At 46.9% G+C, this 26,462-nt stretch overlaps 1 protein-coding gene across 2 annotated transcripts in view; it reads right to left on the minus strand.

The window, feature by feature from the left end:
- ABCF1 (ATP binding cassette subfamily F member 1) overlaps positions 1–26,462 on the minus strand; it is a 70,437-nt gene that overhangs the window by 35,538 nt on the left and 8,437 nt on the right. The window contains exons 2-11 of one of the 2 annotated variants that reach the window (XM_033916324.1): positions 18,280–18,326; positions 17,877–17,960; positions 17,248–17,377; positions 16,391–16,428; positions 9,228–9,326; positions 8,789–8,887; positions 6,420–6,491; positions 3,474–3,551; positions 3,273–3,350; positions 2,020–2,112 (exon numbers count right to left, since the gene is read on the minus strand). In XM_033916324.1, the coding sequence (XP_033772215.1) occupies positions 2,020–2,112; positions 3,273–3,350; positions 3,474–3,551; positions 6,420–6,491; positions 8,789–8,887; positions 9,228–9,326; positions 16,391–16,428; positions 17,248–17,377; positions 17,877–17,960; positions 18,280–18,326 (818 nt within the window). The remainder of the gene's footprint in view (positions 1–2,019; positions 2,113–3,272; positions 3,351–3,473; positions 3,552–6,419; positions 6,492–8,788; positions 8,888–9,227; positions 9,327–16,390; positions 16,429–17,247; positions 17,378–17,876; positions 17,961–18,279; positions 18,327–26,462) is intronic. The other variant, XM_033916325.1, reaches the window with a different exon arrangement.

Here is a 26,462-nt window from a genome sequence, read left to right on the forward strand (position 1 = left end):
CACGTAGACTGGCTCCTGTTCTCTCCTCCCAAGATAGATATTGGTGAGATCACAAACTTCATAGCCTTGAACACAAGATCAGTTTGCTTGTTTCTTTGTCGATTCTGGTCTGACAAAACTTTAGTTAAGGAATAGCCTAGAATCACAGAAGCCAGGTTCAAATCTCATGGCTGTTCCTTGTGACCCTGGACAAATCACCTCACATTTTGATGCTTTAGGTAAAAGCTTAAGAAATTTAAGTTCTCTGAGGATAGGGAAATGCCTACTGTACCCGAATATAACCTGCCTTGAGCTATCAATAAAAAAAGTGTGAACTAAATCTATGTTTAAAAATATATATTTAAAAATGCCCTTACGATGCAAGAATACATACTTCAGGTTATTATAAGTACCTTTTTCCAGCTACAGTTATTAATGCAGATAAAACCAATGTTATTTAGCCAAGATTTTCGAACAATTGCACAAAATATGGCAATTACCAAGCTTGACTTTTGTAATTCTATACTATTAGGGGTGGTTAAAGCAAGGCTATGGACCCTAAAGATTATTCAGAACACTGCAGCAAGGTTAATAGCAGGAGTATCAAGATATGAACACGTCTCCCCTGTATTAAAACATTTCAATTTCATACAAAACTTTGATGATTTATGGGGAAGCACCATGATATCTGGTTCAGAAATTAAAGAAATAACACCAGTCCATGCTTTATGATCCCAGAGAGAAACAAAATTGGAAACAGTGATAGCGAGTGGAGTGCACTATATGAAATCCTGGAAGGCAAAACCAAAGTGGAATTGTCCAATCAGAATGGTGCACAAAAAAGGTGTCTTTCAATTCATCTGATAAATTCAATATCTTTATTCAACCAAAGTAACTCAATGACTCGACATGTACATGTTTCGGCCTCCCAGCCTGCATCAGGAGTCTCTTTTGACTCTCCAAACCCTACATGGGTTGCTTCCAGGTCTCCAGCTCTGCTGCTGCTGCTATGTGCTGGAGACCTGGAATCAACCCATGTAGGGTTTGGAGAGTCAATTCAGTCCAAGCAAGTGAGCAAGACAAACAGCATTTTGAACCACAGTGATCATATATTTGCTGTGATTTACTCTACAAAAAGGAATGCTTGAATGATTCCCAACTGGAACAATAAAGATTTTCTGCAAAAGAGACTCCTGATGCAGGCCGGGAGGCCGAAACATGTACATGTCGAGTCATTGAATTACTTTGGATGAATAAAGATATTGAATTTATCAGATGAGTTGAAAGACACTTTTTTGTGCACCATTCTGATTGGACAATTCCACTTTGGTTTTGCGGATTTGTTTCCCCTGTTCTTGTGTGCCTATATGAAATCCTGGACATCAGCAATTTCTAAGGACCAGGGATGTGGAATTTATTGCCAGGAGTCATACGGTTGTGTGGTGATAAGATTAATTTCAAGATCTTAAAGACACACCTTTTTGTTAATAATATTTATGAATAAGATATTATATTCATGTGGTATATTTTTTGTTGTATGTGAAAACGGGAGGGGGTGGGGGTTAAATCTTTTTATTTAATGATATTGTAGTGTTTCAAGTGATGTGGTATTATAATGGTTTGATATTTACTGTACACTTGTGAATTATAAAATGAATAAATAATTAAAAAAAAAAAAGACACCTTTTTGTTAATTAGGTTGAACTTTTAGTTGATGTAGTCTTGTAGAAAAGATATTGATAATGTAAAGTATGTATAATTGATTCTCAGGTGCTAATTGTGTGTGTGTTTTTCCTGTTAAGTGTTATATTTGAATTTGCATATTTTTATTGTAATCCACTTTGATTTAAAGCAGAATATAAATTTTTAAAATAAATCCACTGCTTATTCCTAGGATAAGCAATATAAAATCTGTTTTATTACTTGGGACCTGGGTTGTCCACTGTTGGAAATAGGATACTGGGCTTGATGGACCTTTGGTCTGTCCCAGTATGGCAACTCTTATGTTCTTAAGGAACCTCCCCCCCAACTTTCCCGTACCCCTTCTCCTGGTTTGGGCTTCTCATCATCATCATCATCATCTTCTTCAATTTCATCTTCACTGGCCTCATCTTTCAAAGCTACAAATTTGTTCTGAGAAGGAAGACAACAAGTTGGTATAAAGTACAACACATAAAACCCATCTGATCACTAGAAAGCCCATGGTACCTGGTTGAGCTCACCAGCAGGCTGAAAGAAAAGCTTCACGAGCAACAAAGCAGAAAAATAACCCTACTTGCCTCTGTTTCAGGTGAGCCACATATTTGGAGACGCTCTTCATGTCTTACTTTGCAAAATAATACCAATTATAAAATCAATGGATGTGAGAGGGTAGCTATCTTGTGTTTCTCAAAAAACTTAAAACTCCTAAAATGAATTTGCGAGTGACACCATAATGCAAGTGAGGGTTGTATTTGGTAGTGGATAATCAGAATTACTTTTGAGACACACAGTGAATGTGGGTTTGGACGCCAATGGAGTCCAAGGGGCGTCACAAAGAGACAGCTGCTGTCCCCTCACTCAGACCCGGCATTTGCAGGTCATTCTGGGGCTCGAGTTGGTGAACATTCACAAGCCTCGACCCCTCCTATAGGAGCTTCCTGTTAGAATGGAAACGTGCAGAGTACACGGTGTCTGCAAGTACAGTCTGACACAGGGACTTGCGCCGACTGCGGCTACCTTTTGCGTTTGCATGGGAGGGGTGGGGGGAGAGGATAGATGGGAGGGTAGTGGGGGGGTCTGCTATTTCAGTTTCATCATATCTGGGGGTCACGTTAATTTTAAGTGTTTAAACGGAATCATACTGGATAAGAGACTGGCAACTACTGCTGAAAGAGATTCCTCTGTGCTGCTGCCACTGACAGAATCTCTTACTTATGTCTGCCCTGAACAAATATCACTTTCCATTAAGTGCACCTGAAATGGAAGCAACTATCAAAACTGAGAAATGCAAAGCAGCAAAAGAAGGGGAACGCTACCCCCACACCAGAATTCTGCCAGCTGCAGTGGTTAGCGCTACAGCCTCGGCTCCCTGAGATTGTGGGTTCAAAACCCTGCACTGCTCCTTGTGACCCTGAACAAGTCACTTAATCCCCATTGCTCCAGGTACATTAGATAGAGTGGGAGCTCCTGAATAATTTGTAATCCACATAGAACTGTAGGATATGCGGAATATAAATTATTTTTTTTAAAAAGAGGATGTCCTTGTTCGAGAGCCACCGTTTGTAGTTTCCAGATTTGGCGGTAGCACTGACCTGCACCACTTTATTTTTCTTCCCTTTCTCTTTTTTCTGCACGTCTGCTGCCTGGCCTGCAGATTTCTTCCCAGCATGCTACAAGCCAACAGAAGAGCAAGGAAAGCCAAAGGGTTAAGAGCAGCAGAGACTTAACAGGACAGTCCCAGAGCCCAAAGCGATGCCCCCAGATGTGCACACCAGCCGGCACATCCTCTCTACCTTTCCTTTTGTGGTCTCCTTAGGAATCTCCTCTTCATCGCTCTCCTCTTCCCCATCACTCCGTACTGTGCTGTCAGCCTGTGTGCGGTTAGAGATCAGTCAGTGTCCACAAAAGCTCATTTTTACAGACAGTGTACTGTCTAATACAAAAATAAACAAGGTCCTGGCATACAATTGTAGATGTATGAAAAAAATAAAATGAGAAGCTCCTTCCAAGTATCCTTTAAGCTCTCAGTGAGAATAGTGTTGGGAGGGAGGGTGGGTTATGGGTTTCTATATATATACAATTGTTATTGTCTTGATGGATTTATCAAGTGTTGTTTTTGAACCTATGTATGATTTTTCTTGTACACTTGTTGAATGATTAAAAAGGAATAAAGAATTAAAAAAAAAAAATAAACCTACATTTTTCCTCCTAAATATGCTGAAACTGACAGTTTTCTCTTCTGAAATTTAACTCTAGATTCTACAAAAACGCCAACTGAGAAACTGACACCCAAAAAGAAGAGAAATTATTATTATTTATATGATATTTGAATTAAATTACTTGTGGGAAGAATGGGTGGGGTGGGAATAAATTTATGTATGTAAAATCATAATTGAATGAATTTCAAATAATGTGTAAAAGTTTCAAATGATGTAATATTGTATACTTGATGTAAGATGAAAAATGAATAAAGAATTTGGAAAAAAACAAAAAAGAGAAATTTGATCCTGGTTTTCTTAACAATAGGAAATAAAACTTCTCTCATCTTGACTAAGACTTTAAACCAGTCAAGTCTATTCCAGCCACCATATCCCTTATACACAGAAAGTAAGGTTCAAGAAAACAACATTTTTTTTGTCTAGCTCCCTTTGGGGATTTTAATGGTGCTTTCAAGCACTTATGTATTCATTATTCTTTTAGCCTTAAAAGTTGATCTTCATATATTTGTTTCTACAGTATACGTTTTATAACTGACCTAAAGTATATTCTTTTTTTTTTTTTTATAATTCTTTATTCATTTTTAAAACAAATATAATAAGTTAAATACAGAGTACATTAATCTTTTTACAATAAAGACATCACTTAAAATTTTTCAAATATTCATACTTAGTCTACCAGGTCTGCCATTTTGCTTCCACTACCACAAAAGAGTTAAGCAGGTTTTCTTCCCAGAGCTGAGAAACTTCAGGTTTTAGTAAGCGTCTGATTTAGGATTGGGAGGGGTGTGTGGCTTTAGGATCCTGCTTTCCATACAGAACCTCTATTACATAGAGGGAAAAGAGGTTTCATTTGCACCATAGTGATTTTCGGTATAACTCAAGTCTATTATTAAACCATCGGTCTTCACTTAATTTCCTGTAAAATCTTAATAGGTGATCTTTCCTGGAAGAATTTCTCTCTCTTAGTCTCCTTCCTCCCATATTGAGGACTATGTTTAAAAAAGTATGGTTTACTTCTTTTTTCTGTTAATATATTGATCCAATATTGAAAATGGATTTATTTTGTATTACAAAAATTAGATAGTAGTAGATCTAATAGATGTTGGCATTGTAAGATAGAAGTGGGGACATTAGACCATTTACTATTCTTTTGTCCCTGCATTAATTCCTTTTGGAAATTAATTTGGCCCCAAATTAATAATTTATTAGAAAATCATGTTGGACTATCATATGATACAATATTATTTGGAACAGCAATGAGAACACAAAGTCCGATTTCTGCTGATAATAATAAACTTTTATTAATTTTAACAGGGGTCGCCATACAGCAAATTACTCAGAACTGGAAGGATTACACTAAATTGAATTACACTTTTTGGTGGAATTCAATTTGTCATATATATAAAATGGAAAAAGTACTGGCATTACAACAAGGTTATATTAACAAATTTAATAAAATATGGAGACCATTGACAATTTATTCCACTGATCAGATATAATAACACATGTATAGAACATATAGAAGGGGTAGGGAGGGAAAACTATTGTAATATTAACATGATATAAATTCTGAAAAAGGGTTTATTTAATTCACATTGTAAGAAAATTTAATGATAATTTCAAGTGTTTTTTTTGTATAATTGAATGTATTACATGTATTTCACTTGATGTAAGAATTTAAAAAAAAAAGAATAAAAAATATTTATACAAAAAAAAAAAATATGACTATTAATATTGGATGTATTAATATCGTATATTGCCTGTTAAGCACAATTGTTGTTTATTTGAAAAATTTAAATAAAGAATTTAAAAAAAAAAAAAAAAAAGAACCTCTATTACAGAGTAAACAACTGCACTTTCTCTATGGACAAGCAGAACTGCTACAGCCACATGTGATGATTTCATAGCTGAGAGTTGTGAGGGGCTTGCCAGATTTTGAATTATGAATAGGGAGTGACAGATATATTTAGGGACATCCAGGTATCTAAGAACTTCATGGATCTCAGGCCCTGCTCCAGGTGTGAGATGACTTTCTACAGCATCTTGGGATAAAATGCATCCTCTAGGGGAGTAACTGGCTTAGGTAGCTCAGGCAGAATCATATTAGCTACAATTGTTTGTTTTCTTGTAATTGTATTTATTTTATTTTCTTGTAACAAAATAAAATACTGTAGTTGGAAGAACTGCACCGTTACTGGAGCAAGCACCCTCCCTTCCAGGGCAGAGATTAGTCAGGATGCTTCTGGTGCTTAAAGTGCATGATAGCTTCCAAAGGATAAAGAAGGGACAAGGACGGTTACTCCTACCCAGTTACAACTTGACAAAGAGAAGTAAAAAAAACAAACACACCTCACCTCAAAGTTAGCAAGTGACAGAGTTGGGGATAATAAACGAGGGACAGGGAGATAAAAGAAAATGCTTTGAAGTTATATTCACCGACACTCAGTGGTCAACTTGAGTTTGTTATTTCCCAGGTAAGGGATTAGTGAGCTGCAGTTTGTATATTCTGAGAATTTCTACCTGTTTTCCTTTCACTTTATCCTTCTTTTGATTCTTCTTTTTGTTCTCTGCCTCCACCTCCACCTCCATATCCTGCAAAATTATAAATTTGAAAATGTCAATGCTGAAAAGACAAGAGAGCCTGATAGAAGAATGAATTTTACATATTTTACGCATTGGGGGTGGTATATTTTTTTCCATTTTACAAATGTGATGGTGGCTCTGAACATTCAACCAATCTAAAGAGCTAACTGGCAGAAGATTTCATTATTACTGACAGAAAAAGAGAGAGCATTAAGGAGAAATTAGGCTCTTACCTGCTAATTTTCTTTCTTTTAGTCCCTCCAGACTGGCACAAACGGATGGATTTATGCTCCTCTGCCTGCAGGTGGAGACTAAGAACACACTGAATTCTTACAATACAAGTGGGCTGTGCAATTCCTCATAGAATCAGTCTGTTCTCAGTCTCCAGCAGGTGGAGTGGAAAGCCTGTGCAGTTTTTTTTAGGCCTTGGCAGGGTCTGTTGGAAACAGACACAGAAAGAAAACCATTGCCTTGAGTCTGGTTTTTTTTAAAGAAACTTTAAATTAAAAGGAGCAGATCCCACAGGCACTAAAGGTGTACAGTTGAGGCTCCACAAAAGATAAAATGGGGGGAGGGACTCAACTACCCAAGAGTGACACCCCGGAGGCGGTAATGGTCCCGTAAGACTCCAGCTCAGTCCGATCAGAAAATAGGGGCAGGTAAAATAAAGGTCAATGCCTAACCTTTCCAACAGATCCTGCCAATGCCTAAAAGAAGACTGCAGTCTTCCCACCTCCACCTGCTGGAGACTGAGAGCAGACTGATTGTACTTGGGACGGCACAGCCCACTTGTACTACAGTCAAAAGTTTGTCTCAGTCTCCACCTGCTAGTCAAGGTGAGTTATAACCCATCAGTTTCTATGCCGGTCTAAAGGGACGATAAAGAGGCAATTTTCAGACAGCTGACTTTTACTTGGGTGCAACATTTTACATGCATATTACCTTGAAACTAACAGAGAAACACAGAAACGTAACAGATAAAGGCGAAATGGCCCATCCAGATTGCCCACCCACAGCATCCACCATCTCCTCCTCTCCCTACAGGCTAAGGCTCTTAATCCTTACTTTATGAGGTCATAGAGCTTTATGGTTATAGAAACATGATAAAACAAAAGGAATTGACCCTAAAATATCCACAAAGAAGAAAATCCAGAGAAAACCAAAACAACTCTGTGGAGTTACGATGTTCCTAAATGGACTTTATTTGAAAGTGTCAAAGTTCCAAAGGTACACTGGAATCATCCACATAAAATAATTCCATCCACATAAAAATAAATCATCCACATAAGAGCCTTAAAGGACCTAGTCCGCTAGGGATACAGGACCCAACACGGTCTGCGTTTCGACAAAAAGTCTTCTTCAGGGGTCCCTGGGGGGTCCTATAAAGGTGAGTATGTGGGAAACAATTGTGTGGTGAGCCGGAAGTGAGACACTGCTTGCATTTGCAATAGAAAGGCCCCAAGGGACCCCCGAAGAAGACTTTTTGTCAAAATGCAGACTGTGTTGGATCCTGTATCCCTAGCAGACTAGGTCCTTTAAGGCTTTTATGTGGATAACCTATTTTTTATGTGGATGATTCCAGTGTACCTTTGGAACTTTGACACTTTCAAATTTAATTTAATTTAATTCTTATATACCGCTAATAACCGTGAGGTTTCTAAGCGGTTTACAAAAATGATGCATTAAAGATACAATAAATAAAAACTAAATAAATAAGATAGGTACTTGGAAATTCCCTAACTGTCCCAAAGGCTCACAATCTAACTAAAGTACCTGAAGAAACAGTATGAAAAATAAAATAAAAAGACAGAGGTAGAGATAGAAATGAAATATTCCAGCAAGTAATGAATAAATAAATAAAGTCCATTTAGGAACATAGTCACTCCACAGAGTTTTTTTGGTTTTCTATAGAAACATGATGGCAGATAATGGCTAAATGGTCCATCCAGTCTGCCCATCCACAGCATCCACTGTCTCCTCCTCTCCTTAACAGACTCACGTGCCTGTCCCATATGAATTCAGATACAGTCTGTCTCCACTACTTCTACCAGGAGGTTATTTCACAAATCTACCACTGATCTCAAAATATACATATTGGTCCCAATCTATTTTTCAGATTCTCAGAAATGTGATGGTGTAGAAGAGCCACAATGAGAGGTCCTGGAAGGCCCAATGTTACCCCAGGATAAAGATTGTGGGGACCAGGAGAATCCCACTTAGTTCTCAATTCATGGTTCAGGGAGTCACATGCTTAACTTTGCACCCAAATAACCCAATCCAAAAGATTTAGTAACTAAATGACTCACCTTTGGCTTTATCTTTGCTTTTTCTTTTTTGCCCTTCTTGCTCTGTTTCTGATCCACTTCCTCCTCCTCCTCCTCCTCCTCATCATCATCAGAGGCTACCTGGCAGGTAAAGGAATGAGTCAGCAGTGCCCCCCATTCTAGAACAGGGACACCTTCAGAGTACCACCTATTCACCCCCTTAGGCCAGTCCTACTATTTCCCTACTGTCAGGTCCTTTACCTGAGATCTGAACAGAACTGGCTTTTTGAAGGATATATTTTTAATTCCCATTTTCTCTTATTCTACTGGCACCATCTTGTAACAGCTCCCTCGCTGAATAAATTAGCTCTCCCAGTGAATATAAGCGTGCAGGTGTTTCAAATTAAGGGCTGTTAAAGACCCGCCAAAAATGCTCAACATCCTCCCTCTTTCTCCCTTTTGCAACTGCGTTTCATCTTACTTGCTGCTTTTTGCTTTTGTTGGGTTTGGCTGGTTTTTTGTCCTCTTCCTCCTCTTCCTCACTCTGGTCCTGGTTCAGGGCAGCAAAGATATTTCCCCCCTAAACGTGAGGAAATCGGATAAAAGAGCCTGTGCACTGAGCTGACAGCAGAGAGAAAAACAAACCCTCCCACCCACTTTCTAGATTCCCAAACTTCTGACTTAAAATAGTAGATGCTAATCCCCGGATGCACACAAAGGCTGAAACACTTGGCATGCACCAATTCCACTTCCGCATTACATCTCCTGAACCTACATGGATACCCCAGTAGAAACCATGTCCTCAACAGTGCCACTCATCAGCTTACGCAGACTAGGATTCAACTGGGCTCAAAGAGCCTATTCAAGAATGATAGTGTAGGTTAGAGCTGGCCGATCCTACATTCTGCGTCAGCAGCACTGCTTACTTTGGGCCAGACTGCTTGATGTTTGCAAACCAGCCTTCAGCATCCACAGATCAAGGGATTGTCAGGAAGCAGTTTAAAAAAAAAAAAAAAACAAACATTGCTCCTTGATATATGGCAGTGGTCTCAAACTCAAACCCTTTGCAGGGCCACATTTTGGATTTGTAGGTACTTGGAGGGCCGCAGAAAAAATAGTTAATGTCTTATTTTTTTTTAAATTCTTTATTTGTTTTTAAACTTTCATCAAGTGTACAAGAATCATAAGGAGAAATTAGGTTCTTACCTGCTAATTTACTTTCTTTTAGCTTCTCCAGACCAGTAGAGGTTAACTTTACGAATGGGTATATATCTAATCATGACCAGCAGGTGGAGACTGAAAACAAAACTTTGGGACAGTATATCCTAGCCCCTCCTCTCTATTTCCCTCAGTCTGCCGAATAGCCAAGCAGAACCAAGAACTGGAAAACAACAGAGAGAAAAAACAATACTCCGAAAGGAGTAACAAATAACATACCCAAAATGCTGTTGGAAAATGCAGAGGAGAAATTCCCGAAGGAAGAATGTCCCCACAGCTCGCCAGCTAAGCCAGCCGAGCCACAGCCGCTGTTCTTCAATTCTCCCCGGCCCTAGAAAAATACTAGAACCCGCAGCAAAAACCAAAAACTGCCCGCGCAACAGCCCCAACAACAACAACAACAGACAGGGTGGGGACCTCTACTGGTCTGGAGAAGCTAAAAGAAAGTAAATTAGCAGGTAAGAACCTAATTTCTCCTTCTTTAGCACTCTCCAGACCAGTAGAGGTTAACTTTACGAATGGGACGTACCAAAGCAGTCCCTCTCACGGGCGGGACCCCCGAAGGGCCGATACCAGTACACGCTCACCGAACACCGCGTCCCGACGCGCCTGCACATCAACCCGATAATGACGAACAAAGGAATGCAAGGAGGACCAAACCGCAGCCTTACAAATATCCACTGGAGGCACGAGCGACGACTCAGCCCAAGAAGCCGCCTGACCCCGAGTGGAATGAGCCTTGAGAAACTCCGGAACAGGCTGCTGTTTCAGAAGATAAGCGGAAGCAATCGTCTCCTTGATCCAGCGCGCAATAGTAGCCTTAGAAGCGCCAGCTCCCCGACGAGGACCCGCCAGGAGGACAAAGAGATGATCGGACTTCCGGAATTCCTGGGTCCGCTGCACATAAGAGCGAAGGACCCGACCGACATCCAACTTGCGCAGCTGCCGTTGCTCAGAAGAGCCCTCCCGACCACCCAAGACCGGGAGAACCACCGATTGATTGACATGAAAAGGAGAAACAACCTTCGGCAGAAAGGAAGGAACAGGCCGCAAGACGACCCGCTCCCTAGAAAACTCCAAGAAGGGAGCCCTACAAGAGAAAGCCTGCAGCTCAGAAACACGCCTAGCAGAAGTAATGGCCACCAAAAAGACCGCCTTCAAAGTAAGGTCCTTCAAAGAACAGTCGTCCAAGGGCTCGAAAGGCGGACGCACCAAAACAGAGAGAACCAGATTAAGATCCCAAGAGGGAACCGAGGGCCATAGGGGAGGCCTAAGCAACTTGGCCGCCCGCAAAAAACCGAATCACATCAGGAAGAGCCGATAAACGCTGACCTGACACCAACCCTCGAAAAGCCGACAGGGCCGCAAGATGAACCCGGAGAGAAGACCAAGCCAGGCCTCTATCCAGGCCATCCTGCAAGAACTCCAGAATGTTAGGCAGAGAAGCGCGAAAAGAGGTCACTCCCCGCGCCCGACACCATTCCTCAAAGAGACGCCAAACCCGCACATAAGCCCGAGAGGTAGAAAGCCTCCGGGACCCCAACAGTGTAGAGATCACCTTGTCTGAATATCCCTTCTTGCTAAGGCGACCCCTTTCAAGAGCCACGCCGTAAGACAGAAGGGAGACGGGTCGAACATGGGAATGGGACCCTGCATCAGAAGGTCGTCCGAGAGAGGCAGAGAAAGAGGATCCGCTACCAGGTGCCTCACCAGATCCGCATACCACGGACGGCGAGGCCAATCCGGCGCCACCAGCACCACCAAACCCGGATGGTGAACAATGCGAAGAAGCACTCTGCCCACCAGCGGCCAAGGAGGGAACACATACAACAGCCCCTCCGTTGGCCACTGCTGGACCAGAGCATCCAGACCCTCGGCCAGACCGTCCCTGCGACGACTGAAGAAGCGGGGCACTTTGGCGTTGCCACCCGTGGCCATCAGGTCCATCAGGGGCTGCCCCCAAGCCTGCACTATCAACTGAAACGCCTCGGCGCCGAGACACCACTCTCCTGGATCTAGGAAGTGACGACTGAGGAAGTCTGCCTGAACATTTTCTACTCCGGCTATATGAGAGGCCGAGAGGTCCAGCAGATGGGATTCCGCCCAAACCATGAGCAGAGCCGCCTCCTGCGCCACCTGAGTGCTCTTGGTGCCCCCCTGACGATTGACATAAGCCACCGCCGTGGCATTGTCCGACAGCACTCTGACCGACTTGCCCAGCAACAGGGAGTGGAAAACCAACAGCACCAGACGGACCGCTCTGGTCTCCAACACGTTGATCGACCAGGCGGCCTCCTCCGCGGACCAGGTGCCCTGAGCTGAGTGACCCAAACACTGAGCCCCCCAACCCAGGAGACTCGCATCCGTCAGGAGCACCGTCCACTGCGGGAGATCCAGACCCACCCCCTGAACTAGGTGAGGGGTCTGGAGCCACCAACGCAGACTGCAGCGCGCCAAGCCTCGCAGGGGAACCGGAACATCCATCCCGTGCCTCTGTGGAGACCACCTCCGGAGCAGAGCATACTGGAGAGGACGCATGTGGGCCCGCGCCCACCTCACCACGTCCAGGGACGCCGCCATCGACCCCAAGACCTGGAGGAAATCTCGCGCCCGAGGACACCGGGACGCCAAAAGCAGGCGAATCTGATATTGCAATTTGCTCACCCGGCCCTCTGGGAGGAAGACCTTCCCCAAGGAGGTGTCGAACAGCACCCCTAGGTACTCCAGACGCTGAGCCGGGACCAACCGACTCTTGGAAAGGTTGACCACCCAGCCCAGCGACCGGAGAAACTCCACCACCCGAGCAGTAACCCGGGAGCTTTCCTGCAACGACTTTGCCCGAATTAACCAGTCGTCCAGGTAGGGGTGTACCAGGATGCCCTCCGACCGCAAGGCTGCCGCGACGACCACCATCACCTTGGTGAACGTCCGAGGAGCCGTGGCCAGCCCAAAGGGAAGCGCACAGAACTGAAAGTGCCGACCCAAGATCGCAAAGCGCAGGAAACGCTGATGAGAGGCCCGAATGGGAACATGCAAGTAGGCCTCCGTCAGATCGAGAGAAGTGAGAAACTCCCCCGGCTGAACCGCCAGAATGACCGACCGCAGAGTTTCCATACGGAAAGAGGGAATCTTGAGAGCCCTGTTGACCCCTTTTAAATCGAGGATGGGCCGAAAGGTCCCCTCCTTCTTGGGCACCACAAAGTAAATGGAGTACCTGCCCGTGCCCCACTCCGGAGGGGGCACCGGAACAACTGCCCTGAGATCTAGCAAGCGCTGAAGGGTCTGGCGAAAAGCCTGCGTCTTCCCCGGAGTCTGACACGGAGAAGCGAGGAAAAAATCCGGCAGAGAGCGGGCGAACTCCAGGGCATAACCGTCCCGCACCACCTCCAGGACCCACTGATCGGACGTGATCTCGGCCCATTTGGGGAAAAATTCGCACAGCCGGGCCCCCACCGGAACCAAAGGGGGCGCCGGCAAGGCGTCATTGTGCAGGACGGGAAGCGGGGGAACCGGCGGAGGGATTCCCTGCCCCCCGACGGGCCCCCCGAAAGGGCTGCATGCGCTGGAAGAACCGACCCCGGAGACTGGAAAGAAGCAGCCCCACGCCCAGGGCGATACTTGCGAAAATCCCGCAAACGCCCCCGGGCCGCACCCCCCCGAGACGCCGGGCGGGCACGGTCCTCCGGCAGACGGGGAACTTTCGAGTCCGACAGAGTCTGAATCAACTTATCCAAGTCCTCTCCAAACAAAAACGACCCCCGAAAGGGAAATTTAGTAAGCTTAGCTTTGGACGCAGCATCCGCCGCCCAAGCGCGCAGCCACAACACACGCCTTGCGGCCACGCCAAAAGCCATAGACTTAGCCGAGATCCGCACCAAGTCATATAGAGCATCTGAGAGGAATGAGGCCGCCATCTCAATCTTCGCAACCTCCTGATCCACCAGAGACCAGTCGTCAGACTCTCGATCCAAGACCCGCTCCGCCCACCGAAACACGGCGCGAGCGACCAGTCCCCCACAAATAGCCGCCTGGACCCCAAAGGCAGAGACCTGAAAATTTTGCTTAAGGATGCTCTCCAATTTGCGATCCTCAGGGTCCCGCAAGGCAGAACCGCCCTCAACAGGCACGGTATGCCGCTTGGAAATTGCCGAGACCACCGCATCCACGACTGGCGAAGCTAACGTAGCCCGATCCCCTTCAGGAATGGGATACAGGCGAGCCATGCTGCGCGCCAGCCGAAACGGCGTCTCCGGCGTTTTCCACTGCTCCAGAACAATATCCCGAATATCCTGATGCATAGGAAAAGAGCGGGAAACGGAACGGATCTCCCGTAACAGGGGGTCCCCCACACGCGGAGTCTCCGGCGGCGCGTCCTCAAAACGCAAAACCGAAGAAACCTGTTGAATAAGGTCAGGCAGCTCATCTTTCTGAAAAAGGCGCACCACGGACGCCTCGTCACTGGAGAACGGGAAATCCGACAACCCGCCGCCAGCTTCCGTCCCCTCCAGAGAGTCCTGGAACTCCTCAGAAGGGTCCAGGTCCTCCTCCAAACCGACCCGTTCCTCCGACCACAAATTCTCGTCCCACGACACCCGCGGACGCTTGGACAAGGGAGGCGGCGGAGGGGACGTCACGCCAGATGAAAGAGGCAAAGCCGCAGGGAGCGCGGAGGAAAACCCACCCCCCGAAACCCCCTGGGCGCAACCGGGACCCCCAGCCGCCTGAAAATAGGCTCTGCATAAAGAAAAGAAAAATTCAGGAGAAAAACCCCCCGAGGGTCCCAAGGGACTCCCTGCCACAGCAGGGGACCCAGCAGAACCTTGCCCCTGCATAGTCAAAACAGGGGGAAGGTCACCTGAGGTGGAAGACAAAATGGAGGGGCCAGACAGAGAAGATGGCGGTTTTCCCGCCAAAAAAGCTCCCTCCATAGCCTGAAGCGGCTGAGAAACCTGAATAGTCTCAGCCGCTAGAGCAGGCAAGCCGGCATCAGCTGTCAAAAAATCAGCTGAGAGGGAATCCTTCGGGGCGTGGGCGGTTGTGGAAGACCGGGCTTCCCCACTGCTCCAAGCCGACTCGCGAGGCACCATCGGCGGGGAGCTCTGGGCGCCTGCAGCCGCTGCCGACGGAGCTCCACCACCTCACCGACCCAAACCGCCGAGTTCAGGCCGGCCGCGAGTGCCTCGCGGCTGGACTAAATTTGTGTCCTACTCCCCCGGAGAAGGGCACAATTGCTCCAGACGCGACCTAGCTAGAAAAAAGTGCCGGTTACATGAAAAAATACAGTAAAATACAGTTTTCTTAAAGGGAAACAACCCTTCAGACCAGCACTACCTCAGGATTTTTTTTTTTTTTTTTTTTACAGAACAGACTCCACAGGCTCTCGAAGCAATATGCCTTGCTTGACTTAGGGGGCAAGGGATACTGCTGAGGCTCCTCTAAAAAAAAGTGGGGAGGTGGAGGAAGTGGGGGGAGGGACCCCGCTCGTGACCCGCCGGGTTTGACACCCCCGAGGTCGGACGAACCCCCAAACAGAGTCCGCCCAAGCTCCGTCCGGCTAAAAACAGGGACAATAAACCCCCTAAACAAATTCCAACAGCCCTACCAAGGGAGATGGGTACAGATCACTCAACACCTGCTGGAGACTGAAAGAAGACTGAGGGAAATAGAGAGGAGGGGCTAGGATATACTGTCCCAAAGTTTTGTTTTCAGTCTCCACCTGCTGGTCATGATTAGATATATACCCATTCGTAAAGTTAACCTCTACTGGTCTGGAGAGTGCTAAAGAATAAACACTATTAATTAGATCACTTGAACAACTTATCATTGTATCTTATAAATATAAATGCAACCCACCCTCCACCCTCCCTCTAAGCCCATTATTCATTATAAGATCATAAACCCTCCCATTAAACCCTTCCCCTCTTTCATCACTAAGTGGTGTATAATTAATAGAAAAATGGCATTGTTTATTAGTTAATGTCTTATTAAAGAAATGACAACTTTGCATGCAATAGAACTTTTCATAGTTTATAAATCTTTCCTTTTGGCCAAGTCTTAATAATAATAACATTGTCATTTATAGCTAAAGAGACAAATGATCAAGAAACTGTTTTATTTTACTTTTGTGAGTATGATAAACATACCGAGGGCCTCAAAATAGTACCTGGTGGGCCGCGAGTTTGAGACCACTGATATATGGGTATCCAAAACATTATGCAAAGGATTCTTCCCACCTGCTCCACCTCTCTCTAGATCTTTTGTAAGCAGGGATACGAAGTCTGAATCGGAAGCAATTTTTTGGGTTACTGGAGTTGGAACCAAATTTGGGGTTCCTGGACTAGGAGTCGGAAGCAATTTTGGGTTCTGGGAGTTGGAGGTTTTATGTGTCTACTCCATAGCTCTGCTTGTAAGAAGTATTGTCCTTACCTTCTTTTTCTTCCCAGCTTTGGTGATAGATACAGACACTGAAAGAGAACAAGATTAGCTTCTCAGTAAGTAAATTAGGGAATAAAATTAGAAGCAATCCACCCTTTCATTAGGTACATTTAGCCTACTACTATTATTTCTATAGCGCTACCAGACACAGGCAGCGCTGCACAGAGTCACAAAGAGTAAGAAAACAGTGCCTGCTCGAAAGAGCTTACAATCTAAACAAACAGGATGTCATGGATTACCAGGAGAGAACCAGCCACATATAGGAGCAACATCATCCTCACGGAGTCAGGTCAGACAGAACTCTTAGAATGCAAATGAATCCAGATAACTTTGGTCATGTGCAAGCGCTCTCTCCCCCCACCCCCCCTTGATCATAACTTATCCTCCTAACTAACAGAATCCATAAAAATTCAGATTGCTCTATGAGTCAATTACCCAACTCGTTTTCCAAACCCCTACACCCTTTTAATCCAAATGTAGGCAAAAAAAATAATACAGAAATATAGAATATAACAAACCTCACTGAGCAAATGGAAGGTACTACAATATTCTTTTTGGAACATAAATTTAAAAAAATAAAGAACAGATTGACCACTCAACCCCTCCCACTTCCCATTACGGTTGAAATTGCCTAAGCTGTGAAACATACGGAGGAGAGGAGCTACAATCACAGGAGAGAGAGTGAGCTCACATGCTCGAACACGACCAGAGAATTTTTCAGGTTCTTTTGAGCTCTGACATCAGATTTCACCTATATTTATTTAAAAATCATACTCTACTCAAACTTAAAATTCTAGGCGGATTACAATATTAACACAGGTATAATCTTTTCCTTCCTCCATCCTCACCTTGCTCTTCCTCTTCGTCGCTGGGCTGAACTGAGAGTTTTTTTAGCTTCTCCATCACTTCCTGTTCTTCCTCCTCCTCATCATCCTTTTTCTTCTTCTTTTCATCTTTTCTCTTGTCTCGTTTCTTCTTCTGCAGGCAGAGAACAGAATGGAGAGGTTTTAGCCCATTGCTGCTTCCCCAGAAAATTTGATAAAGATGAAATGTGTGTGACTGAAGGTTAACAGAACAGCAGATTCTGTACAGACCCTTTCCGGTTTCCTATCTAAAAATCAGGGTCTCATTTTCCCCTTTTTCTCTAGGTCTACTATGCATGCTGAGCCCCCTTCCCATCCTTTGCCATCATCAACTAAATAAGCAAAAGGCAGCAGCATCCTCCAAGACAGACTTCCACTCTTGCTCCAAGCACTCGCATCTGTCTCGATCTTAGGGAATACGACTGCTACCAAAGTTCCCCGAGTCAGAAATGGACTCAAACACCGCCCCCCCTCCACCACCCCCCTCCACCACCACCACCACCAACAGTGCAGAGCTTTTAACTCTGGAGTTATATGACCTGGTTTCAAAATAGCTACGTACAAAGCAGTTAGTCAAGGAAGGGTCCTAGTTTCTGTGGAACACGCCCTTTTACCTGTTGTTGCTGTTGCTCCTTTTCTTTGGCAGTAATCTCTTCCTCAATGACTTGCTTGTTGTCAGTAGCCAGCTCCTCAAAGAACTGTCAAACGATGGGCCACAGAAATAAAGAGAAAGGTCAGGGAGCGTTGTATCACAGTACATCTTTCCTCTGCGCTGCTATCTAGTGTCTCGTAGCACCTCAGCCATCACATTCATGTTCCCACACAGTGCTTCTCCACATTACCACACCACCTCCATCACATGCATGTTTTCCACTGTCATACTCCTATCACAGATTCTCCCTTTCATATACATGCCACCATCAGAGTCCCCATGCCTAGGTGACTGCTGTCCTCATGCATGACACCTACCCTAGGCAACCCCTTCCCTCTGCCCAAGGGTTCAGGCTGAGTTCTTACCGACTTCTTCCCCTTCTTGTCCTTCTTCCCCTTCTTTACCAATTTATCTACAAAGAAAGGAACATTACTCAGTTCTTGAATCCACCTGCGACAGGACAAAGTACAAAGAAAAGCAATTACGCTCACCCTCAGGACACACCCTCCATCTAGAGAACGCCCCCCCAAAAAAATATCTTACACTCCTTACTGCGTCTCTGGGACAAACTACCTACCTAAATTAGATCACTAGAAGGTCTACTGAACTTCAGGAAGGCAATAAAACCTTCTTCCCCTGACCTCTTTGAGAAAGGACCATTACATTCTCATTATTTTGTGCGTTTGCAATGGATGAATTTGCCTATCCGTATTCTCACACAATGCTCTTCCACATTCTGTCATACCATTTCCCATCTTTGACCTTTTACACCATATTATACTATATTATACACCATATTCACCATACTATGTCCGCCATGCTACAATCTCTCATACCAAATCTACCACACAATGAGGCTGTCCCATATCTTCCATGCTTTGCTTCATCATGTACACTTGACTTACCATTTTTGCCACATCGGGTCATGCTATGTCAGCCATGCTTCTTAATACCATGCTATGTTCTGCCACACTTTGTCTCACCATACCATGTTTTATCACATTATGTTTTATCTTGATGAATTTGCAAATCTGTACACAGCAGAAGCCATGATTACAAATCTTATTCATGTTAATTGGACTTATCCTGAAAACCTGACAGACTGGTTGTGCCAAAGGAGTAGGTTGAGAACTACTGGCCTAAAGTATAAAGTCATCACACCCCAGACTATCTGGTTACCGTATATACTCGAATATAAACCGATCAGATTATAAACCAAGGTAACCTTTTTCTCCTCCAAAATAGGGGGAAAAAGGTTCACTCAAATCTTTCCTACGTCCTGTCCTGGCCAACTGTTAACCACCCCGCCTCCTAGACCCGTTGCAGTCTCCTGTGGGCCTGCCTTAAGCCCTGGTGGTCCAGGAGTGAGCCAGGACAGGAGAGATCCTTCTCACGTCCTGTCCGGTCAACTGTTAACCACCTTGCTTCCTTCCTACCTCACAGACCCCTGTCCAACATACCTTTTGAACCCTGGTTGTCTAACAGTGAAGCCGGGGAAGGAGTGATTTTTCTTTGCTCCTGCCTCATGTGGAGAAATGGCTGTGCAAATTGCTAGGGCAATCTCATGAGTTATCACAGTCGAGACTGCCCTGCAAATTTGCACAGCCATTTCTGATCGCTCCTGTCCCGGCTCACCACTGGACCACCAGGGCTTAAGGCAGGCCCACGAGAGGCCTGCCACGGTGGAATAGTGGGGGCAGGGGAGTATGCATGTCGGTAACAAAAATCTCATGCACAAATATAGGATGTCCGGGGCGGTACTTGGAGAGACCTCCCAGGAAAGGGACTTGGGAGATCTGATCGACAAGTCGATGAAGCCATCCACACAATGTGCGGCGGTAGCAAAAAGGGCAAACAGAATGCTAGGAATGATAAAGAAGAGGATCATAAACAGATCAGAGAAGGTTATCATGCCGCTGTATCGGGCCATGGTACCCCCTCACCTGGAGTACTGCGTCCAGCACTGGTCGCCATACACGAAGAAGGACACGGTACTACTCGAAAGGGTCCAGAGAAGAGCGACTAAGATGGTTAAGGGGCTGGAGGAGCTGCCATAGAGTGAAAGATTAGAGAAACTGGGCCTCTTCTCTCTCGAACAGAGGAGATTGAGAGGGGACATGATCGAAACATTCAAGGTACTGAAGGGGATAGACTTAGTAGATAAGGACAGGTTGTTCACCTTCTCCAAGGTAGGGAGAACAAGAGGGCACTCTCTAAAGTTGAAAGGGGATAGATTCCGTACAAACGTAAGGAAGTTCTTCTTCACCCAGAGAGTGGTAGAAAGCTGGAACGCCCTTCCAAAGGCTGTTATAGGGGAAAACACCCTCCAAGGATTCAAGACAAAATTAGACAAGTTTCTGTTGAACAAGAACGTGCACTGGTAGGACTAGTCTCAGTTAGGGTGCTGGTCTTAGACCAGAGGGCCGCCACGTGAGCGGACTGCTGGGCATGATGGACCACTGGTCTGACTCAGCAGTGGCAATTCTTATGTTCTTATATAAACTGAGACTCATTTGGCCCAAAAATATGCATGAGATCTATGTGCATGCACTGCTTTCAATGCATATTTATTGGGCAAATCCTGAAAACCCAACTGGATTGCGGCCCTCAAGAAGGGACTTTGAGATCCCTGTCCTAGAATGCACTGTTGTATCCTTGGTAAGCTGACACCCCTCCTTCTTCTTGCTTGTTTTCGCGTGTAATTTGTTAGCAGACTCCATCTTAGCTAGCACAGGGACATAGGAAAAGCATTGCTCCCACCTAGTTTTTGCATTTGAACTTGCTAGCCGAAATAGCTTAGTGAAAGAAGTTGGATCACAGTAATGCCACATAGAATTGTAAGATATGCGGAATATACATTTTTAAAATAAATAAATAAAATAAAGATATACATTCCCAGCTTGCCCTTTTAGGAAGTTCTGTGGAAGAAATCCTTAAGAACAGCTGAACTGTAAGTTTGTTTTTTCTTTGTTTTAAGTTTGATATTAAATAAGCTTTTTTTCAAAGAGCCACAGAGTCCAGCCTGGTAATATTTTATAAATTACAAGTTCAATTAGTTTATGCTCACTGGGATCCTCTGGGAAAGAGCCAGCTACACAGATTTATGAACATCCTTTGTAAATAACTCTTCCCTATTTTCTTGTTTCACCTTAATGATGATTTTTTAACCGCCATCATCTTCCCTCTGGTAGTTGTTCTCAGTACAACCAGCCCATCTGGGCTCAAATTAACAGCAACAAAATTTGTCTATACAAACCCTCTCTCAGTTTCCAAGTCACCCAGTTCAAGAAGGACATAAGAACATAAGAATTGCCATCTCCAGATCAGACCCTACAGCTCTGCCCCCTCCACATGTTCATGAATTAATAACCCCTATCCCAGACTCAGCAAGTTAGCCAGTACTAGGTTGGAGATTATGGGGCAATCCTGGATTTCTGAACATCCCATCCTGGTGCATTATGGGACTCAGAACACTGATTTCAATGTCCAGGATCAGGAACTACAAAATCCCACCCTGTTTTGAGATGTTAAGTTCAAAAACAGGACTGGCCAAAAAGTCTCCACCCTGGGACTGGGGAACTTGACATCTCTTTGATCATTATGAGCCTCTCAGAGCCATCGTCATGACCCAATGGGAGCATTCAACTTAGTAAAAAAGAACCATTGATAACCTCAGATATTTTCTAAAGCCAGTTAGCTCCTGGGGATGCCAAGTTACCCAGGTCCAGGCTAGAGATTTAGAAACAATCCTGGTACATTATAGGCCTTACAATACCTATTTCAATGGCCAGAATCAGGCTCTATAAAATCCCACCTTGCTTTGGGATGTAAGTTCAAAAACAAGACTGGCCAAAACGTCTCCACCCTGGGACTGGGGAACTTGACATTTCTTTGATCATCATGAGCCTCTCAGAGCCACCGTCATGGATAACCTCTGATATTTTCCAAAGCCAGCTGGTTCCTGGGGATGCCAAGTTACCCAGGTCCAGGCTAGAGATTTAGAAATAATCCTGATAGGCTTAGCGCGCACACAAAATGGTCGTGTGATCGCAGCGCTCCTCTTACCTGGGCAACCGTTGAATAAGGAGAAATTAGGTTCTTACCTGCTAATTTACTTTCTTTTAGCTTCTCCAGACCAGTAGAGGTTAACTTTACGAATGGGTATATATCTAATCATGACCAGCAGGTGGAGACTGAAAACAAAACTTTGGGACAGTATATCCTAGCCCCTCCTCTCTATTTCCCTCAGTCTGCCGAATAGCCAAGCAGAACCAAGAACTGGAAAACAACAGAGAGAAAAAACAATACTCCGAAAGGAGTAACAAATAACATACCCAAAATGCTGTTGGAAAATGCAGAGGAGAAATTCCCGAAGGAAGAATGTCCCCACAGCTCGCCAGCTAAGCCAGCCGAGCCACAGCCGCTGTTCTTCAATTCTCCCCGGCCCTAGAAAAATACTAGAACCCGCAGCAAAAACCAAAAACTGCCCGCGCAACAGCCCCAACAACAACAACAACAGACAGGGTGGGGACCTCTACTGGTCTGGAGAAGCTAAAAGAAAGTAAATTAGCAGGTAAGAACCTAATTTCTCCTTCTTTAGCACTCTCCAGACCAGTAGAGGTTAACTTTACGAATGGGACGTACCAAAGCAGTCCCTCACACGGGCGGGACCCCCGAAGGGCCGATACCAGTACACGCTCACCGAACACCGCGTCCCGACGCGCCTGCACATCAACCCGATAATGACGAACAAAGGAATGCAAGGAGGACCAAACCGCAGCCTTACAAATATCCACTGGAGGCACGAGCGACGACTCAGCCCAAGAAGCCGCCTGACCCCGAGTGGAATGAGCCTTGAGAAACTCCGGAACAGGCTGCTGTTTCAGAAGATAAGCGGAAGCAATCGTCTCCTTGATCCAGCGCGCAATAGTAGCCTTAGAAGCGCCAGCTCCCCGACGAGGACCCGCCAGGAGGACAAAGAGATGATCGGACTTCCGGAATTCCTGGGTCCGCTGCACATAAGAGCGAAGGACCCGACCGACATCCAACTTGCGCAGCTGCCGTTGCTCAGAAGAGCCCTCCCGACCACCCAAGACCGGGAGAACCACCGATTGATTGACATGAAAAGGAGAAACAACCTTCGGCAGAAAGGAAGGAACAGGCCGCAAGACGACCCGCTCCCTAGAAAACTCCAAGAAGGGAGCCCTACAAGAGAAAGCCTGCAGCTCAGAAACACGCCTAGCAGAAGTAATGGCCACCAAAAAGACCGCCTTCAAAGTAAGGTCCTTCAAAGAACAGTCGTCCAAGGGCTCGAAAGGCGGACGCACCAAAACAGAGAGAACCAGATTAAGATCCCAAGAGGGAACCGAGGGCCGTAGGGGAGGCCTAAGCAACTTGGCCGCCCGCAAAAACCGAATCACATCAGGAAGAGCCGATAAACGCTGACCTGACACCAACCCTCGAAAAGCCGACAGGGCCGCAAGATGAACCCGGAGAGAAGACCAAGCCAGGCCTCTATCCAGGCCATCCTGCAAGAACTCCAGAATGTTAGGCAGAGAAGCGCGAAAAGAGGTCACTCCCCGCGCCCGACACCATTCCTCAAAGAGACGCCAAACCCGCACATAAGCCCGAGAGGTAGAAAGCCTCCGGGACCCCAACAGTGTAGAGATCACCTTGTCTGAATATCCCTTCTTGCTAAGGCGACCCCTTTCAAGAGCCACGCCGTAAGACAGAAGGGAGACGGGTCGAACATGGGAATGGGACCCTGCATCAGAAGGTCGTCCGAGAGAGGCAGAGGAAGAGGATCCGCTACCAGGTGCCTCACCAGATCCGCATACCACGGATGGCGAGGCCAATCCGGCGCCACCAGCACCACCAAACCCGGATGGTGAACAATGCGAAGAAGCACTCTGCCCACCAGCGGCCAAGGAGGGAACACATACAACAGCCCCTCCGTTGGCCACTGCTGGACCAGAGCATCCAGACCCTCGGCCAGACCGTCCCTGCGACGACTGAAGAAGCGGGGCACTTTGGCGTTGCCACCCGTGGCCATCAGGTCCATCAGGGGCTGCCCCCAAGCCTGCACTATCAACTGAAACGCCTCGGCGCCGAGACACCACTCTCCTGGATCTAGGAAGTGACGACTGAGGAAGTCTGCCTGAACATTTTCTACTCCGGCTATATGAGAGGCCGAGAGGTCCAGCAGATGGGATTCCGCCCAAACCATGAGCAGAGCCGCCTCCTGCGCCACCTGAGTGCTCTTGGTGCCCCCCTGACGATTGACATAAGCCACCGCCGTGGCATTGTCCAACAGCACTCTGACCGACTTGCCCAGCAACAGGGAGTGGAAAGCCAACAGCGCCAGACGGACCGCTCTGGTCTCCAACACGTTGATCGACCAGGCGGCCTCCTCCGCGGACCAGGTGCCCTGAGCTGAGTGACCCAAACACTGAGCCCCCCAACCCAGGAGACTCGCATCAGTCAGGAGCACCGTCCACTGCGGGAGATCCAGACCCACCCCCTGAACTAGGTGAGGGGTCTGGAGCCACCAACGCAGACTGCAGCGCGCCAAGCCTCGCAGGGGAACCGGAACATCCATCCCGTGCCTCTGGGGAGACCACCTCCGGAGCAGAGCATACTGGAGAGGACGCATGTGGGCCCGCGCCCACCTCACCACGTCCAGGGACGCCGCCATCGACCCCAAGACCTGGAGGAAATCTCGCGCCCGAGGACACCGGGACGCCAAAAGCAGGCGAATCTGAGATTGCAATTTGCTCACCCGGCCCTCTGGGAGGAAGACCTTCCCCAAGGAGGTGTCGAACAGCACCCCTAGGTACTCCAGACGCTGAGCCGGGACCAACCGACTCTTGGAAAGGATGACCACCCAGCCCAGCGACCGGAGAAACTCCACCACCCGAGCAGTAACCCGGGAGCTTTCCTGCAACGACTTTGCCCGAATTAACCAGTCGTCCAGGTAGGGGTGTACCAGGATGCCCTCCAACCGCAAGGCTGCCGCGACGACCACCATCACCTTGGTGAACGTCCGAGGAGCCGTGGCCAGCCCAAAGGGAAGCGCACAGAACTGAAAGTGCCGACCCAAGATCGCAAAGCGCAGGAAACGCTGATGAGAGGCCCGAATGGGAACATGCAAGTAGGCCTCCGTCAGATCGAGAGAAGTGAGAAACTCCCCCGGCTGAACCGCCAGAATGACCGACCGCAGAGTTTCCATACGGAAAGAGGGAATCTTGAGAGCCCTGTTGACCCCTTTTAAATCGAGGATGGGCCGAAAGGTCCCCTCCTTCTTGGGCACCACAAAGTAAATGGAGTACCTGCCCGTGCCCCACTCCGGAGGGAGCACCGGAACAACTGCCCTGAGATCTAGCAAGCGCTGAAGGGTCTGGCGAAAAGCCTGCGTCTTCCCCGGAGTCTGACACGGAGAAGCGAGGAAAAAATCCGGCAGAGAGCGGGCGAACTCCAGGGCATAACCGTCCCGCACCACCTCCAGGACCCACTGATCGGACGTGATCTCGGCCCATTTGGGGAAAAATTCGCACAGCCGGGCCCCCACCGGAACCAAAGGGGGCGCCGGCAAGGCGTCATTGTGCAGGACGGGAAGCGGGGGAACCGGCGGAGGGATTCCCTGCCCCCCGACGGGCCCCCCGAAAGGGCTGCATGCGCTGGAAGAACCGACCCCGGAGACTGGAAAGAAGCAGCCCCACGCCCAGGGCGATACTTGCGAAAATCCCGCAAACGCCCCCGGGCCGCACCCCCCCGAGACGCCGGGCGGGCACGGTCCTCCGGCAGACGGGGAACTTTCGAGTCCGACAGAGTCTGAATCAACTTATCCAAGTCCTCTCCAAACAAAAACGACCCCCGAAAGGGAAATTTAGTAAGCTTAGCTTTGGACGCAGCATCCGCCGCCCAAGCGCGCAGCCACAACACACGCCTTGCGGCCACGCCAAAAGCCATAGACTTAGCCGAGATCCGCACCAAGTCATATAGAGCATCTGAGAGGAATGAGGCCGCCATCTCAATCTTCGCAACCTCCTGATCCACCAGAGACCAGTCGTCAGACTCTCGATCCAAGACCCGCTCCGCCCACCGAAACACGGCGCGAGCGACCAGTCCCCCACAAATAGCCGCCTGGACCCCAAAGGCAGAGACCTGAAAATTTTGCTTAAGGATGCTCTCCAATTTGCGCTCCTCAGGGTCCCGCAAGGCAGAACCGCCCTCAACAGGCACGGTATGCCGCTTGGAAATTGCCGAGACCACCGCAACCACGACTGGCGAAGCTAACGTAGCCCGATCCCCTTCCGGAATGGGATACAGGCGAGCCATGCTGCGCGCCAGCCGAAACGGCGTCTCGGGCGTTTTCCACTGCTCCAGAACAATATCCCGAATATCCTGATGCATAGGAAAAGAGCGGGAAACGGAACGGATCCCCCGTAACAGGGGGTCCCCCACACGCGGAGTCTCCGGCGGCGTGTCCTCAAAACGCAAAACCGAAGAAACCTGTTGAATAAGGTCAGGCAGCTCATCTTTCTGAAAA

This window comes from Geotrypetes seraphini, chromosome 12, assembly GCF_902459505.1.
Source record: "Geotrypetes seraphini chromosome 12, aGeoSer1.1, whole genome shotgun sequence".
Lineage (NCBI taxonomy): Eukaryota > Metazoa > Chordata > Amphibia > Gymnophiona > Dermophiidae > Geotrypetes > Geotrypetes seraphini.